Source organism: Macaca mulatta, chromosome 13 (assembly GCF_049350105.2).
Source record: "Macaca mulatta isolate MMU2019108-1 chromosome 13, T2T-MMU8v2.0, whole genome shotgun sequence".
NCBI lineage: Eukaryota > Metazoa > Chordata > Mammalia > Primates > Cercopithecidae > Macaca > Macaca mulatta.
The window spans coordinates 100,451,912-100,470,474 of NC_133418.1; the positions used below are offsets into that span (position 1 = coordinate 100,451,912).

General features: G+C 38.1%; 2 protein-coding genes across 2 annotated transcripts in view; both read right to left on the reverse strand.

Moving 5' to 3' along the window:
• Nucleotides 1-18,563, reverse strand: part of NCOA1 (nuclear receptor coactivator 1) — a 278,197-nt gene that overhangs the window by 201,622 nt on the left and 58,012 nt on the right. The window lies entirely within an intron of this gene.
• The window catches only part of LOC114671808 (uncharacterized), a 79,465-nt gene that overhangs the window by 2,643 nt on the left and 58,259 nt on the right, over nucleotides 1-18,563 (reverse strand). The window contains exons 4-5 of the mRNA XM_077958772.1: nucleotides 11,485-11,620; nucleotides 3,445-3,871 (exon numbers count right to left, since the gene is read on the reverse strand). Of these exons, the coding sequence (XP_077814898.1) occupies nucleotides 3,797-3,871; nucleotides 11,485-11,620 (211 nt within the window). The 3' untranslated portion in view covers nucleotides 3,445-3,796. The remainder of the gene's footprint in view (nucleotides 1-3,444; nucleotides 3,872-11,484; nucleotides 11,621-18,563) is intronic.

An 18,563-nucleotide genomic window follows, 5' to 3' on the forward strand; every position in this document is an offset into this window, starting at 1 on the left:
TCTACTAAAAATACAAAAAATTAGTCAGGCGTGGTGGCGGGCACCTGTAGTCCCAGCTACTCAGGAGGCTGAGGCAAGAGAATGGCGTGAATCCAGGAGGCGGAGGTTGCAGTGAGCCGAGACTGCGCCACTGCACTCCAGCCTGGGTGACAGAACGAGACTCCGTCTCAAAAAAAAAAAAAAAAAAAGCCTCTTTATCACAAAACCTAACATCCAGTAACATGAAATTCACAATGTCTGACAATCAAAATTTACCAGACATATAAATATGACCTATAACCAGGAGAATAACAAATCAATAAAAATAGACCCAGAACTGACAGAGAGCATAGCAAACAGAGATGCCAAAATAGTTATACATATTTTTAATACACTCAAAAAAGCAGAGAAAGACATGGAAGTGTTGAACACAGAAGTGCAAGATTTTTTTTAGGCCCAATTGGAGCTTCCAGAAATTAAAAATACAAAATCTGAAATGAAAAATACACTGCATAGGATCGACAGCAGATTTAATGGTTAGCTAACTTGAAGATATAGCAATAGAAGATAACCAAAATGAAGCACAAAGGAGAAAAATACAAAAATAATGGAAGTGAATACGACTGATTTGCAGCAACATACAAACAAGCTAAGATCAATGTAACTGAGGTCCAAAAAAGAGAGGGAAAAAAAGATTTAAAAAAACTTATTTGAAGAAATAATGAGCATAATTTTTTCAAATGCTATCAAAACCAGAAACTTACAGATTCATAAGAGGCTCAACAAAATCCAAGCAGGATAAACAAAGAAAACCATACCAACAATTATCATAATCAAATTGTTGAAAACCAGTGACTGGGAGGAAAGAAATGTTAAAGACTGCCAGAAGAGGAAAAAAGATTGTGTACAGAAAAAGAAAGGTATGGATGGCAGCAAACTTCTCATCAGAAATTATACAAATAAGAAAACAATGGAGCAAGATTGGAAGGGGGGGAAAACTTGTCAACCTCAAATTCTGTACCCTGTTAAAATATATTTCAAATGAAGGTGGAAATGTTTTTAGACAAAGGCTGAGACAAATCCATTACCAGCAGATTATGCACTCAGAGAAATGATTTTTAGGCAGAAGAAAAAGAATATCAGATTCAAATTTTGATCTATACAAAGGAGAGTGCCAGCAATGGTAAATACGTTAATAAATATAAACGATATCTTTAAGTTTTGAGCTTCTGGTTTTTTTCTTTTCTCAATTGTTTTAATTTCAAGAAAAATCTGTTCTTACAATAGAAACTAAAAAAAAGCAGTAAACTCCCCCAAAAGAGTTCTTCTCAGCTGAACCATTAAGAGAGTTATACTGATTTTATAATATTAATTGGGCATATTTCCATCTTTTTTATAATCTCTAAAATAGTTCTCACCATAGGAATTATATGTTCCTTGAAAACTAAAAAGAATTAACCGGCAAAAATTGGTTCTGGAGCTAGCTGGATGTAGCCCCAGACCAACTTTTCTTAAATCAGCTTGGGTGTTTCGTGATTCATTTCAAATAAATCAGCTTAGAGTTAATAAATAGTACTCACTATTTTTAAAATATCTGTTCTATTCTTATATCTGCTTTATAAACTTAATTTTGGTTTTCCATCTTTTCCTTAGTAAGATTTGTCAGATATTTTTCCATTTTGTTTTTCAACCCTAAGAAACAGCTTTTAGATTTTTCATTTCTGTGGTTTCTGTTTAAGTCACCTATTTCTGCTTTTATCTTATTAGTATCTTCCCTTTCTCAGAAACTAGGCATTTATTTTGTTGTTTGTTTTACTAAATTCTAAGGTTTAGTACTTAGTACATTTATTTCATTCATTAACAGTGAAGTTAACAAAGACTATTAATCTACTTCTAAGCACAGTATGAGTCTTGGCCTGAATCTCATTTCAGGTGCTAAATGACCAGTTATTGTATATTTGATCTTCTGTTTGACCCTACATTTATTTAAGCAATTTTTCTGTTTGATTTGTCCAAATGGTTAAAGTTGTACACTTTAAACTTCCGTTGTAGTCAGAGAATGGACATACGTAGTTTCAGCTTTTCTGGAATTTACTGAGGTTTTCCTTTGTGGTTTAATCTAAAACTTTTTTTAAATGTTGCATTAACTGGAAAACTGGAAAAATCAACTTAATCCCAAATTTAGATAAAAGCTTCATAAGTAACTAAATAAACCCCAAATCATCAATGCAGGTTTTACACTACATTTATTCAGGCTTACAATTTTTACTAGCATTAAATGCATCCATACGATATGAAGAGTAAGGACAGGGATTCTCAATTTTGCACCTAATCTAACTCTGGGTTTGCTGGGCTGGCAAAGGTCAACCAAAGAGTGTTTCTTAATAATGTAAAGAATTTCTAATTTCAAGAAATGTCAAAAATTCTCAAAAACTTTAATAGATGTTTAGTAACTTACACCTAAATGGTTATTGGGACAGTATCTGAAAATATGTACAAAATATCTATCATAGTGCTTGATACACAGCAATCACTAAATATTAGCTATTTTCTTATATTTTTGTTTTTCTCGTATCCGCTTTCTTTTCCCTTAAATTCACTTCATCTCACATTCTGTATAGACCACATTAACTATGCCTCCTCATTTAAGATAATCTTCAAAGCAATAAACATTTCAATGCCTTCACCAAGTAACTGATAACAAAAGTTAAATTCAGCACCTCTCAACTATGCTTCCTCTTATATATCACCTTTTGGCTTCCAGAACCTCCAGATTTCATTGGAAAGCATTTCATTTCATGATTAGATCTGAGAGTGGGTTTCTGTCATACACATTTATTATTCAAAAAAATATTATCAATAACCTATGGGCCCCCAAAAGCAAATCCCCTTCTTTAACACAGTCAAGTAATTGGTAATGCAATTTCAATAGCAATGCCACTCAATAATAATAACTGGCCTTTGGAAAATAAAAGATACTTTGTGTGGCCACAGTCTTTAGTTTCTAAATACTTTAACATCACTTTCAAAAATACAATTAAAGATATGTTAAAAGGTTGCTTCAGTATACTCCTATATAAAATAACAGGTGCAGCTCAGGTGGAGAGAGGGAGGTGATGGAGCAAAGAAAAATACCACAACCTTTTTTTTTTTTTTGGAGACAGAGTCTGGCTTTGTCACCCAGGCTGGAGCGCAGTTGCCCATCTCGGCTCACTGCAAGCTCCACCTCCCGGGTTCACACTATTCTCCTGCCTCAGCCTCCGAGTAACTGGGACTACAGACACGCACCACCACGCCCCGCTAATTTTTTGTATTTTTAGTAGAGACGGGGTTTCACCGTATTAGCCAGGATGGTCTCGATCTCCTGACCTCGTGATCCGCCCGCCTCAGCCTCCCAAAGTGCTGGGATTACAGGCATGAGCCAAACAACTTTTAACTAGCTATCCCAGGTCTTCAGATAGTCACCTTCCATAATCTTCAAGAAAAAGTTACCTGTAATTGTGATCCTTCTCTCATACGAATGAAATCAAAAGTTTTCTTTCTTACTAGTGCCTATGTGCCTCCTTTCATGAATTGTAGTATCTTACTATGTCATAATGTCCTTTGCAGTTGGCTCAAGAGGAACCAAAAAACTCAAGAAGTTGGGACAGGCCACGTTTTCCCTAAATTGTTCCCACTTCATCCCCAATAGACAAGTATTCTTTTGGAAACCAACTCAAGTGAGTAATCTTTCTTGAACTCAGAGCCTATCATTAAAAAGTTCCTTGCAGAGAACACAGAGATTACTCATTAAACCACCCTAACACATTATCGAGTTTTACCCACCTGTCCCAGGCCTAGGACTTCTTAAAGTGACTAAGCCATATTCTTCCCACCCCATTTCAAAAGTTACCTAAAGAATAAAGAACAATTTTTGATCAAAAGTATGAAGTGACTGTCTCTTAAACCAAAAAGCATATTTACTAGATACTTATTATGTGCAAAACTGTGTACTAAGTGCTTTAAGATTATCTCATGTAATCCACGTAAAGTCAAGCAGGAGGTAACTACATAACACGTGTAGGAGTTAAGGGGAGGAAGGAGTAAGTTTATCTAAGTATCAGAAAGAAATTCAGCAAGTAATACCAATAAAATCAAGTAATTAAAAGTAAAATGAGCCATGAATGAGCTGCTTACAGATTAGAAGAGAAATAAAATAAAAAATACTAAACACTGTTCTAATACACTTGATCCTTTGGTTTCTGGATACACAGTAAGCTAATTCTAGCCTCTTAGTAAGTACCTTGTATTTGTAAAGGAGCAAAGTCAGCTGGACTCTGGATTCCCTAAGTATTAAGACAACTTCCAAAATCAAAATTATAAACAAAAACTGGTCTTTAAAAGCTGAACTCCTTGGCCAGTGCACTAAGAGAAACAAAAGAAATAAAAGGTGTAAGGACTGGAGTAGAGGGATTAAAAATAAAAAGTTATAAAAGAGTGATACAAAAACTAGAGAGGCATAGACTCTAGGGCTAGAAAGTCTGGATACAAATCCCAGCTCTAAAACATAGCACCTGGGTAACCTTTGCAAGTTAATATCTACTTCATAAGAATTCTTGTGAGGATCTAAAGAGTAAATATGTATAAACTGCTGAGAATAGAGCCTGGTAAATAGTAAGCACTATACAGTAAAACTGTCCCTTATAGGCAATGGGATTTTCTATATCGTACACTCAACAGACTCAAGAAATTATTAGAAATATGATTCAGCAGGTTGCTAAATACACATAATTCAACTGTATTTTTGGACCTTTTTCCTATGGAGTTTTTCAAAAAAGTTTACGGAATATTATCAAGAATTACTCCCACCCCCTCACGCGCTGTCCCCCAAATCACAAGTGTCTAGTTGCATGATCAATTAATGGCCAATCTTACTTAATCCTCACCCACAACCTCCCCTGTACTCCAGATAGTAATGAAGCAGGAGTCCAGGCATATCTTTCATTACATCAACATTTCATTGTGTGTCGCTAAAAGGTAAGGGCTTTTAAAAAATACATAACTACATACTATCATCTCACCTAAAAATTAACAATAATTCTTTAATATCAAATATCTTGTCAATGTTAAAATTTCCCTATTTCGTAAATGTTTATTAAAATCTAGACTCAAAGTCCAGGCATTGCTGTTAATCTACGGTTTCCTCCTCCATTTCTCTTTTTTGTCCCTACAATTTGATTGTTGAAAAACAACAAGTCATATGTCTCTAAGAGTTCCCCATAACCTATATTTTGCTAACTGCATTCACATGGTGTCACTTAATGTGTTTCTCTGTCTTCTGTGTTTCCGGTAAACTGGCAGAGCTAGAGACTTGATCAGATTCAGGTTCAACTTTTTTGGCAAGAACACTTCATGGGCAGCCCTGTGAACTTTCATTAAGAGAAAACTAATGTCCGTTTCTTCCTGTGCTGTTAGCAGCCATTCATGATCTTTGCTTAGGTCCAGGAATTCATTAGAAAATGGTGATGTTTTATTCTATCTGAGAAAAGAAACTTCCTCTCTGCAACTATTTAGTTGCTCTGAAGTATAGTTGGCTCCTTAGCATACTCTGAAGAAAACTAATGAGTTTTTAAAGTATCATTATGAACTCATGGATTTAAACATATTTGATATGGTTCATTATATTGCAGTTAATGTTTACTGATGCTCAGATTGTCTCATCTTCTTTGATCAACCAGAGCCCATTCAATTAAGCACCTGAGTTGTCTTGTCACAACCCTATTAGTGTTTGATAACTTCACTGCAAGATGTTCAAACCCCACATCTGGAATCAGATTGAACCATAAACCAATTTTCATATTCAGCTGGTTTCTTTCTTGTTCTTTATTTTTACTAAATAAAAATCTCTAATTATAAATCATAAATCAGTGGCATTATACAGTCTGAATATTATGATTGAATATGGACCCAGAAATTACATAGCAAGATTTCTCACTGATTTTTAATTTCAGCATTCCTTTGAATGCTAAAAAAAAAAAAAAAAAAAAAAGTATATACCACTTAAAGCTGGAAATTAAGTGCTTCAACTTGAGAAATTGAAAAAAGGATTCCTAATCTACTTTCTACTTGCATTTTGACTCTGGAAAGTATTTCTTCATGTTCTATTTCAAAATTTGGTTGTGGTTTTTAGACGTGTATAATACAAATTTTCTTTTTTCTTTTTCTTTTTTTTTTTTTTTAAGACAGAGTCTCACTCTGTTGCCCAGGCTGGAGTGCAGTGGCACAATCTTGGCTCACTGCAACCTCCACCCGCCGGGTTCAAGCGATTCTCCTGCCTCAGCCTCCTGAGTAGCTGGGATTACAGGCACCTGCCACTGCACCCGGTTAATTTTTGTATTTTTAGTAAAGACGGGGTTTCACCATATTGGCCAGGCTGGTCTTGAACTCCTGACCTTGTGATCCACCCGCCTAGGCCTCCCAAAATGCTGGGTTTACAGGCGTGAGCCACCATGCCTGGCTCAAATTCATTAAAAAAAATAATAAATTAGTAAAACCATCAAGTTTGAGGATACGGTCAAACTCTCAGAGATTGAATTATTTTGCACCATAATTCAGACTTTTACAAAATCTTCATATTTCATCCTTAACACTGAAATTCATGATATCACGAATATAAAGTTGTAAGTTGAGACTATTTGAAATATCACAGCTACTAGGTAAGTTAGGTCCCTTGAAATCATAGAAATGACAATATCAGTAGCAAGTATTTATCTCATTTTACTAAAAAACTAATTAACAAACATGTAAGCCCTTTCCTCCTATATAGCTAGCATACCACTGTGAAAAAGCAAAATACTATTGCTGCTATTTTGTCATAAAACTGAAAAGAGGTGGCTTTAGTGGCCAAAACTGCTTACATTCACAAGTTTTACTATTTTATTCAACACTAAATCATGACAAAAAGTCACATTACTAAATGCCAATTCTCCTCTCTGAAAAAAGTGGGATATGAATTGATATCCTGCTGCAACTTCTTTTACTTAAAAGGCAAGTAGACCATTTCCTGCAGCTATAGTTGTTGGTGCTTTGATCAGAAGGACACAATGCAGCTTTTCTAGGCTATAATGGCGTAAAAAAACAACTGACCAAAAACAAAACATAAAACTCTTCTGCTATAGTGATTCTTCAGTGATAAACAGTAACACACCTGTATCAAGCACTAGTATATCCTCTGTACATCAGTGCTTTCATCCAGCTGAAAAACAAAATACTGGCATGTGCACATGACAGTAATTGCTTTTCCAGATGGTATGTCTTTGATAAAGGATTTGTGCCAAAAACTCATTTTACTTTCTCTGCAAGCATAATACTTGCTATTAACTTTGAAACTGGTTTTACAAGCTTCTCAATAGTGAGTAGACCTGTTTTTTGCTGTGAAAAGGATACCTCTGAATGATACAGTAATGTGTACCTCCCTGTCTTAGCAACAACATTCATTAATTTCACATTAAGAAGCATTATTTTTCATTATTTCACACACATTTCATTCTTCATCACCTCTAAAAATTAATTCTTACAGAAAAGGAAACTAAGAAATATTAATTCAGTTCTCCCAAGGTAGCATGAAAGTAAAGCTTCTGCTCTTTCCATCATAGCACAGAAAAAACTATAGCAGGGAATATCCATTCCCTTAATATAACTTGCCAAAATTTGCTTTCAAATGTTGTACTGAGTTCAGACAAAACATTTTAAAAAGGTATCATTTTAACTTAATGTAAACTGTAATCCAGGACATATAACTTTGCAAATGTTCTAGGGCCTTAACTTACCGTCTCACGTATTGATTTTGCTCTTATGCCCCAAAACAACAAAATGCCATATTCTTTAAATCTGAAGTTCAAATGTATACTCTTCCAAGCACAAATTTGTGAGATTTTTCACTTCATTTTCAAAATGGAAAATGAAAAATATGAATAGGGGCTATCACTCTGTGAACATCTGAAAAACAGTGAGGAGATATAAGACACTGATAAATGGCCAGGTGCAGAGGCTCATGCCTGTAATCCCAGCACTTTGGGAGGCCGAGGCAGGCAGATCACTTGAGGCCAGGAGTTTAAGACCAGCCTGGCCAATATGGTGAAACTCGTCTCTACTAAAAATACAAAAATTAGCCAGGTGTGGTTGCGCACACCTGTAATCCCAGCTACTGGGGAGGAGGAGAATTGCTTGAACCCAGGAGGCGGAGGTTGCAGTAAGCCACGATCATGCCACCACACACTCTAGCCTGGGCAACAAAATGAGACTCTGTCTCAAAAAAAGAAACTGATAAAGAAGAAATTCCTAATTTAAAAATTTAAGCAACCTAATTTAGGCTATATGGCACTTTCACACAACCAATTACCAAACTCAATTGATGAAAACTTCCTATTCCCTAATCTTTACTTTTGTTAAGGTCTGAATATAGAACTTAAGTATATTACTTAGAAAGGGACTCTAGATTATGACTTGATGTGCGCATTCTATGACTGCACATAAATGGTTTCAGATGGGTGTATCCAGTCTTCCTAGCCCAAGAGTAAGCATTCTGAATAAAAGACATCTTCAATTTCATTTATAACGAAGTTACAGAATGATTTATATTCTTCCCCATATCTAGAATCATTCTTTACAAAGCTTGGGCATTCCGCTAATGTTCCTAAGTGAAAGTAAGGAGAAAAGATACACCTAAAAACAAGTAAAATGGCTCTGGTACTAAGACAAACTATATATTTAATCATCATTACTATTTGAGTTCAAATGACATCAAGCAAACAAAGAAAAGTACAATACATTTACTCGTTGCCAGGGACATTTCAAAACTTATCATCAAAGTAACCTCTTTTTCATCTGCTACTTGATTTGAGATAATTTTTCTTTAGCAAAAATTGCTCAATTACACTAACCCCTTCCAGGAGGTAATCCATTTCTGGTAGCTGAGGCAGTCTTACTGATGGCAGCAGCGGCCCATCTAGAGCGGCTGCAGTGGGGTAAGTGTAGGAAGGGCTGTGTGCTCCACTAGGCCGGCAGGGGCTGGGAGCAGGCAGAAGGCCTGCCCTTCTGGGTGCAGCTGCAACTGCCCAGCCACCACTGTGGACCCAGACTTCTCTGCACTCTTGGGGACCCAGGAAGGCCCCCCATGCCCTTGCAGGCTCAGAAGTGCTTACTCCCACTGCCTGGCCTCTTCCTGCTCCCAGTACCTGCTTCAATCTCAAAGTTGAGGCCAAGGCCAGGCACTGTTGCAACCCAGCTGGGTGGGTGCTGACGAGCACGGGAGGGAGGCTAAGGAGAGGCTCGATGCTAGTCTGCAGGTGCTCCAAAGCAGGAACAGCCTGGGCACCACGAAGAGTGGTAGGAGGCAGATAGGCTTCTGGGCAGAAAGGGGCAGGTCCCTGAAAACCTCACCTTCAAACCAGGGAATGCTTGAAGCCTGGGGGCCAGGCTGCCAGTCCCGTGGACTGGAATGGAAACTTACGGTGCTTTTTCTGGGACCACTCATGAACCAATTGGCATGTACTTCAACCCCTCTGAAGCCCATAAAAACCCTGGATTCAGCCAAATTCGAGGAAAGGATAGGATGACCAGCTGCAGAGAGGGGCCACCCACTCCAGGGTCTCCTCTCTGCTGAAAGTTGAGGAGAGGATGGGATGACCAGGTGCTACCCACTCCAACTCCATGGTCTTCTCTCTGCTGAAAGCTGAGCACTCATTGGGACACCCTGGCTGCAGAAAGGAGCTATCCATTGCAAGTCTCCTCTGAGCTGTTCTATCGCTCAATAAAGTTCCTGTTCACTTCGCTCACCCTCCATTTATCCATGTACCTTATTCTTCCTGGGTGTGGGACAAGAAGTTGGGACACATTGAATAGCAGGGTTGAAAGAGCTGTAACACAAACAGGACTGAAATACGCTCCTTGCTTGCCACATTGAGGGTGACAAGAAGACAGAAGAGCTGCAGCCCTTCAGAGAGCCCAGACCTAGGAGTTCCTCGAGCCAAGGCTTTGACATACTCTTTAGGGCTCTGCAGATCCTGGCATCTCCAAGCTTCCGGGGACCACTGCATTCCCTGGTGCCAGCCAGGGAAGCTGCTTGTGATACACCTGGTCCAGACACAGCTGGCAGGGAGCCAGTGCCCATGCTGGTGCCTGGAGCTGCCTGCCCCACCACAGCCAGTGTGCCCGGCTGTGCAAAGTGGCCAGACCCCACACTCACTTGCTCACACACCCCTCACTGCTCTGCTCACCCTTGGCAGGCATGGGATCCAGGCCAATAGTGTGAGCTGCACACAGCCTGCCAGGCTGAGTGGGCCCAGTGGGCCCGAGCAAAACTCAGTGAAATGACATCCCAAGGAGCCCATGACATTAAGGATTTCCAATATCATGAATTCTTATTATTTTGGAATTTATGCTTTACAAAGTCGTCTTCTAGAACAGAACAAAGTTAAGAATCCTAGCAGTAAGTGATACATATTTAAATTTTTCTCAGGTTTTACCTTCTCTATATTCTAGCAAAATATTAATTCACAAAACTCTGTAACATATTCAGAGAAATCAACAAACTTTGACCTGTCCCCTAAAATAGTTTCCATACTTTCTGCCTATTTGGAAAAATATAGTTAAAATAAAAAACATTTTGTTTTTAAATAAACACCTAAGTCACTCTACCTATTTGTAATTTACGTGAAAACATAGAATTATTTTTGGTTTTGCTTTCTGTTGACATTATATTTCCTTTTTGTTTTATTTGTCTTACATGGTCTTTCAAGTGGGGATCCACCCCATATTTTGGAAGTGTCACCTGATTCTTTAATTAAATATCTTGGTTTTCTGGCCCAAGTAATTCATTAGCTCCCAAAGGTCCTACAGGGACAGCTTATAGAGAGTAACAGTGACACATACTGGTGAATAGAAAATCCCTAACAATAAATTTAGGAAGAAAGGCGAGAAAGGTTTCAAACCATCTAAAGGAAGATCAATAAGGTCTCTGACATCATGCAGGTGGACTCAGAGTGCTGCGTTCAGTTGTTTCTCTCAGGGTCATAATGTAAATAATTATGAAATTGATATTTATTTATTCCAGTTCCTCTAATATAGTTACTGAGACTTAATCTACACTTAATGTATTTCTTATAATTGATATGCTTTCCTAATTTTAATAAATAGATCCCTTTAAAATCTTGTCTACAGCCATACCACTCTGAACACATCTGATCTCAAAAGCTAAGCACAGTCAGGCCTGGTTAGTACTTGGTTGTGAGACCACATGGGAATACTGAGTACTGTAGGCTTTTGAAAAAAAAAAAAATCTGGATCACTTCTCAGTTGGTTTCTTTGGGAGTATAGTGGGAAAGGAGGGAAGTGAACTCTTCTCTAAGAGCTAAGCATTCTAACATATTAAGTACTTTTAAACTCACCAAACCTATTATCTATAAATCAACACTACAAAATGACTACTAAGGAGTCAAAACTAAAGTAAAATTGCGTCTCAAATACCTTAGAATAAGTAGAAATTCTAAATGTTGGTAACTTCATGTGGAAGCAAAGTTGCCTACTGCATGATCTTGCTTGATGGTCCTTGATTTTATCATCAGAGTCAGTTCCAGTTACGTTTCCATTAGTATGGATAGATCTAAAGCAGGAGACAGAAGACACAATCGGGCCATTGAAAACATTACAGATTTTAGGTACTGTGACACACCACTGTTTGTAAGCATACAAAGATTCTTACACAGATGCTTTAGTTATTCAAGAAATGTCAATTCTCATTCTTGTCAGCACCAACAAGTTTTTAAAAACTAATTTAAAGATTAAAGATATAATAGATAAATATATCAAGTTGATAAAAGGTAGTTGCTAGCTTTTTTAAAAGCTCAGATCCCCAAAGGAGGTATGCAATCAATTGGGGCTTGCCTTGGTATTCCAGGGAAGTTGCTGAAGTCACTCCAGCAGCAGTAGCCTGAGTATCCAGTTTCAGGTAAAGTGGAACAGTAAAAGGAAACAAGGTTCCTAGCAGAAGAACTCTGTCATAAAGAAGCACCTGATATCATGGCTATTATTCCATCCTAGGCCACTGGAAGTGGGATATTACAAATTAGATTTTACTAAATTAATGGTACAGTAGATCATGCTTATAATCCCAGCACTTTGGGAGGCCAAGGTGGGCAGACTGCTTGAGCTCAGGAGTTCAAGACCAGCCTGGGCAACATGACAAAACTCTGTTTCTACAAAAAATACAAAATTAGCTGGGCTTGGTGGCATGCACCTGTAGTCCCAGCTACTTGGGAGGCTGAGGTAGGAGGATGGCTGCAGTCCAAGAGGTTGAGGCTGCAGTGAGCTAGGATCACGCCACTGCACTCCAACCTGGGTGAAAGAGTGAGATCCTGTCTCAAAAAAAAAAAAAAAAAAAAAAAAAAGAGAGTTTTACTGGCTTTTGCTATTTAAGGCCAAACTAATTTAGGTTTTACCACCCAGGGTTAAGCTTTTTACTAACATTCTCTTTATAATCACAAAGACAGGCAGTGGATCAGGCTCCAGAGACGGTCATTATACCGCAGGTCAGAAATGTAGGGCTAGTAAATTCTACCTGTGACTCCTACCCCTATCACTCTTGGACTTTATTCAAAACACAAACCATTCTAGCCAACTACCCTCTGTCCTATTTGCACGCCCCCAGTTATGCTTTCTCATCTATTCCATTTGGTCTCCCACTGCTACCCTTGCTTCCAACTTTTTCCACAAGGACCTCTGGAAATCCCTCTTACGTAAGTAAAACAGATCATCTATACATTCTCATCACTGAGAATGATGACCAACTCTGACCACTCACTGGCCAACTCTCATCACTGACCATCCTGACCAACTCTTTCAACCACTGGGCTAAATCTGGCTCTCGAAAATAATGCTTTAGAGTGAAGGATAACACGGTAGAGACAAAATTCTCCAGAGTGACACTTCCAGATCCTCACAAGCAATTTCCTTCCTTCCCTGTGATGTCCCATCTGGCTGTATGACCCTCTTCTTCAATTTATCATTCAATATCTCACTCTATTTTTTCTAACCTGAGTCTAGACTCATTCCCTTGGATGCACTCTACCTACTCTTTCTCCATTCTAGTTGCTTGTTATCTCCAGTTTCAAAATCTTGGTTATCTCCCCAACTATAAATCCACATAGTATGCTATTTCTTGCTTCAGCTTCACCACCCTCAAACTCCTAATCCAATTGCCTGCTAGAGAACAATCACACAACCATGTGACTTGATCCTGCTATAAAATTATGGTCTCAAAATTCAACTAGACACCGAATGCTGTGCAGCAACCCTTAATGCACCATTAATTAGGTCCTTCTCCCATAATTCACACTGCCTTTTTCCCAAACTTCTGCCACTCTACCCCTACTAGTTGAGAATCTGAAATCCAAAAATCTGAAATTCAAAATGCTCCTTTGTGCGCATGTCAGCATCCAAAAAGTTTTGTAATGTGAAGCATTTCAGATTTCAGATTTTCAAACTTGGGTTGCTCAACTTGTACTATTTATCTTGCTTACTTTTAACACGTTCTCCAGTCTTATCGCTGGCCCTTAATACAGAAGATTTTATTTTCAGGTGGATGGATTTGCCCATCATTGCATTTTTCATATCTTTTATTATTTCTCTGCTTTGAAATTTCTCCCCCTTTAATAATAGTAGATAATACTCTGATTTTCATTTTTCTATGGACTAATCTTCTCGGTATTTCATTTCATATAATGTACAGAATGAGATTTGGCTCTAAACTGACCTGCATTTCAAATTACCAACCAGTTTTTCCCAGCAACATTAAGGAATTCTCATCATCCTTTGGTTTACAAAGTTTCTTCTTTTATATTTCATTTGTTTGCCCATAAGGTTGGTCTCTGAGCTACAATTTATTTAAGTAATTATTGTTTCTTTACACGTTTTAATTTGTGATAAGAATATTCTTAGTATTTTCATCTATTTTTTCTGACAATAAACACATCTTATCAGATTCCAAGGGTATTCCTGGTGATTTCAGGAGTAAGAAATGGCTGCCTTGCCCATTCCACGTACTGTGTACTTCTGTTACAGTTTTTACCTATACAAAGTGCTCCTTTCTACTTTGAGTGATCATCCACACTACTACTGCATCTAAAACCAAAACCTTCCTAATTGTGCTAGAAAGCTACCTTTTTACATATTTCTCTATCTGGAGCCAGATTCATAAAACCTTGTCCTTCACAATTTTCCACACTTTGTATTCACTCTCTCATTGAAGAAAGCTGGCTTATGTAAAATAAAAGCATCTCACATCCAGTTTTTGTTTCATAGACTAACATTTTTATCAGCTCTGAAGAATTTTTCAGATCTTCCTATCTTTCAATATCTACATAGTTATGTCTATTGGTTTTCATTGTTTGAATACATGCTATATTCATGATTTAAAAATCAAAATGATATAAAAGGAAACCTATATCTAAGAAGCCTCATTCCCACATCATCCATATGCAGGTCACTTTGCCCTTGATTACTGTAGGTCACCACTTTTACTAGTTTCTTGTATATTCTTCCAGCAATGCTTTACGCAAAGACGTTTACCTACAAATACAGTCTTATTCCTCCTGCCTTCTTACAAAAAATGTTCAGTTTTGCATCTTACTTTTTATTCAGCAGTATGTCCTGGATATCCAAGTTAGGAAATGTTTCTTCATTGCTTTTACAGCTCTACAATATTCCATTGCGTCAATATATACTAGTTTGTATAACGAATCCCCTATTTTTCAAAAATTAGATTTTATGAATTTAAGTCTTATTTCTGACAATAATTTAGTTCAAAGGCAATAACTACACAAACAGCACAGAAACCTCTGTGGTGTGATTTCACAAATTTGTATTTGATTAATAAATACGAGCTTCCTTGTACATCATTTTATCTTTTATCTCAAGTTTACTCTATGATCCTATATAAAAACTCAACAACCATTATGCTCATAAACTTGCAAAATCTTAGGGGAAACTGCCCAATCTCACTGAGGGTTTCAATGGGCCTGCAAAAACATAAAACACGTCCTACAAGAGACACAGTTAAGAATGCTCCATTCTACTTATTGGAATCAGGAAAGGCTTCATGGAGGAAATAGCTGGGGTTCAATCCTAAAAGATGAAGTGATCAAGAGGCAGATGAGGGAAAAGGGAAAACATTAAAGGAGGATCAGCATAAACAGAATTTTTAAATTGTCAAGAACTCTAAGTAGCTCTATTTCTGCTTAGAATGCAGAAAGCCACAAAAGAATGTCATTTCCATCCTAATGAGAAAAAAAATCCTATCTATAAAATCAAAACTTCTCTTGGTCTAACAAAGAGTGGAGGTCACAAGGCAATCAAGCAAATTTAATAAAATTCCAAGTACATTTTATTCCTTTTCTTGGAGGGATAACTCCTCCAAGCAAAGACTACACACAAACTGTCTGACCTTCGGCAGGTCACAGAAAAAGAAGTGGCCACTATACAATAGTAAAAGAAAAAATTAGCTAAAATTTTAACAAATTCTTAAAGACCAAGTGTAACCTTCTATGTCAGTTTAGAATAGCTGGGGACCCCAGACATAAGGAAAGTTCTCACTCAGTTGCAAGATTTTCCACGTGCCTTGACCAGCTGCTCACAAGAAAGATTAGTATAACAGTAGGACAGGAAACCAGAGAGAGCCCTCATCATTAGGGGAAGTGTGCAGGAGGTGTCTAGGACAAGGCTGAAGCCTGATTCCCCAACTGTTCTCTAACACAGAAAAAAAGCCTCAAGCCACTAGGAGAACAGAAAATCCTCTAACCAAAGGTCCTGGCAAAAATCCATTGCTTCAGGGCAGAACAGAAGCAAAATGCTTCTGCCTCTGGGGAAGAGATAGACAAACACTCTCAGTCATGTGACAGGGAAAGATATAATGTTGCTAGGAGAGGGGTAGAGGCAAAAGAACCTCTGCCACCATGGTGGAGTACAGAGCAGGAAAATCCTGCACCAATACCAAAGAGATTTCTACCACCACTGTGGGAAAAGAAGGATATTCCTGTCCATGACCTACCACAAACACATGGAAGAAAGGGCAGGTCACAAGAAAGAGAGGGCAGGAATGCTGAGGCTGAGAAAGCCCAACTGATGCCCAGGACAAATGACCTGAATACAACTGAGTCTGAACCAGAACAAAAGAGAAGCCTGCTCTGTACCACAAGCATGGCACTGAATAACAAACAATAGGCTATCACTGGGAGAGGGGTAACGAAATATTGGTACTTCTGTTGCACAGATGTGCAAAGACTGTTGGAAGATGAGGATGATACAGGAACACAGAGAAAAATCTTGTAGAGCGACATGCCATTCTCTAAACACAAGGGACCAGCAGCCAACTGCTAGAGAAATATGAAGCTTGTGGTGCACTGAGAGGGTAATGACGGTGACAAAACCCAAAATCAGCTCAACTCTTGATTACACTGATTCAGCCTCCAATACAAACAACCTGACAAGAGGCAGCAGCAAAAGAGGATCACCTTAGTCTCTCTTGTCCTTTCCGCAGAGAGATGGAAACTTTAAAAAGATATGAAAGCTAAAAACAAAAAGAAAAAGATACCAGAGGTGAAAAATCCTTTTTCTGACTGCACTACCCCAGTCTGATTCAACTTTCATGTAACAAAGTTGTGAGTTGTTTTTCAGTTGCCATGGACCCCCAGGTTGAATGTCACACAACCTGAGCATGCCCAGATAAACCAAGCACGCAACCACAAGTGGAACCTAAGTGATCAGACTAAGGAACAGGGACTGAATTAAGAAGCAGACAGCCTATGGCAAGATTCAGGATCCAATCAGATCAAGCCCTGGCATTACCCCAAGACAGGCTCCAATCAGATTACACCTCTAGGTACCACCTCACTGCAAGATCCAATTAGATCATGCCTCATTACTATCTGACTATAAAACATGCCCCAGCTCAGGAGACAGATTTGAGCCACTCTCCTGTCTCCTAGTTTGGCGGCCTTGCAATAAACTTTTCCCTCTACAAAAACCTGCTGCTTCAGTGTTTGGCTTTTGATATGGTTTGACTGTGTCCCCACCCAAATCTCAACTTGAATTGTATCTTCCAGAATTCCCCCATGTTGTGGGAGGGACCCAGGGGGAAGTAATTGAATCATGGGGGCCAGGCTTTCCCGTGCTATTCTCGTGATAGTGAGTAAGTCTCACGAGATCTGATGGGTTTTATCAGGGGTTTCCACTTTTGCGTCTTCCTTATTTTCTCTTGCCACCACCATTTCAGAAGTGCCTTTCGCCTCCCGCCATGATTCTGAGGCCTCTCCAGCCATGTGGAACTGTAAGTCCAATTAAACCTCTTTTTCTTCCCAGTCTCGGGTATGTCTTTATCAGCAGCGTGAAAATGGACTAATACAGTTTTCCGCTGCACACAGGCAAACAAACTTAGTTTAGTTCAGTAACACTTTGACTGGCTCAACAGTAGTCTGGACAGGGATGAAGAAAGAACAAGTGAACTTGCAGACAGGTCAATAAAAACAATCCAGAATGAAACCAAAGTTAAAAAGAGCGGGGGGAAAAATACAATTTGGAGTATTCAAGAGCTGAATTATATCGGAATGTCTACTACTCCCAGGAAAAAAAAAAAAATAATGGACACAAAAAATATGGGAAGAGATCATGGTCAAGAATTTTCCCAAATGAACCCAAGGCAACAAACCAGAGATCCAAAAAATCCCAAAGAACCCTTCATCATAAACACCAAAAGCACACACACCAAACAAACATACACGGATATATCATAGCCAAACTGCTGAAAACGAAGATAAAAATCGCAAAGGTAGAGAGAGAAAAAAACATTACATACAAAGAACCAAGATTAAAATTACAGAAGACTTCTTATCAGCAAAGTAGGCAAGCCAAAAGAGAACGGAGTATATACCTTTCAAGGATTGAAAGAAAAAAAACTGAACATAGAATTCAGTTCTATGTATAGAATTCAATAACCAGCAAAAATACTTTTTGAAAATAAAGGTTTTTTTTTTTTTTTAACTAATAATACCTGAGATAATTCACTCCCTGAAGACACAAAATATGTTAAAGGCAGTTCTTCAGGCAGAAGTATAATACCAGGTAAAAATTTGGATCTATCAAAAAAGGTGGAAGGGAGGGGAGAAAGAGGAAGAAGAAGAGGAGGAGGAGGAGGAGGGGAGGGGGGAGGGGGACGTGAGAGGGAGAAAGAGAGGGTGGTAAAGACGAAGAGCATTAGAAGATAAATATAAAAGACTACTTTTTCTTACTTTGTTCACTGTAAGTTATTTACCAACTAAAGCAAAAATTAATAAGACTGTATTGTAGGGTTAGTAACACATAGAAGTAAAATGTGTAACAACATGACATAAAAAGGGGAGGTACAAAATTGAAGTACAGTGCTGTAAAATGATTATATGACATATAAAGGGGCATAATATTATTTAAAGGAAGAATGTGATAAGTTATATATCTTTCAAACTCTAGAGTAGCAGTTCTCAAAAAAGGGCAATTCCCACCCCCAACCCACGGTTGCT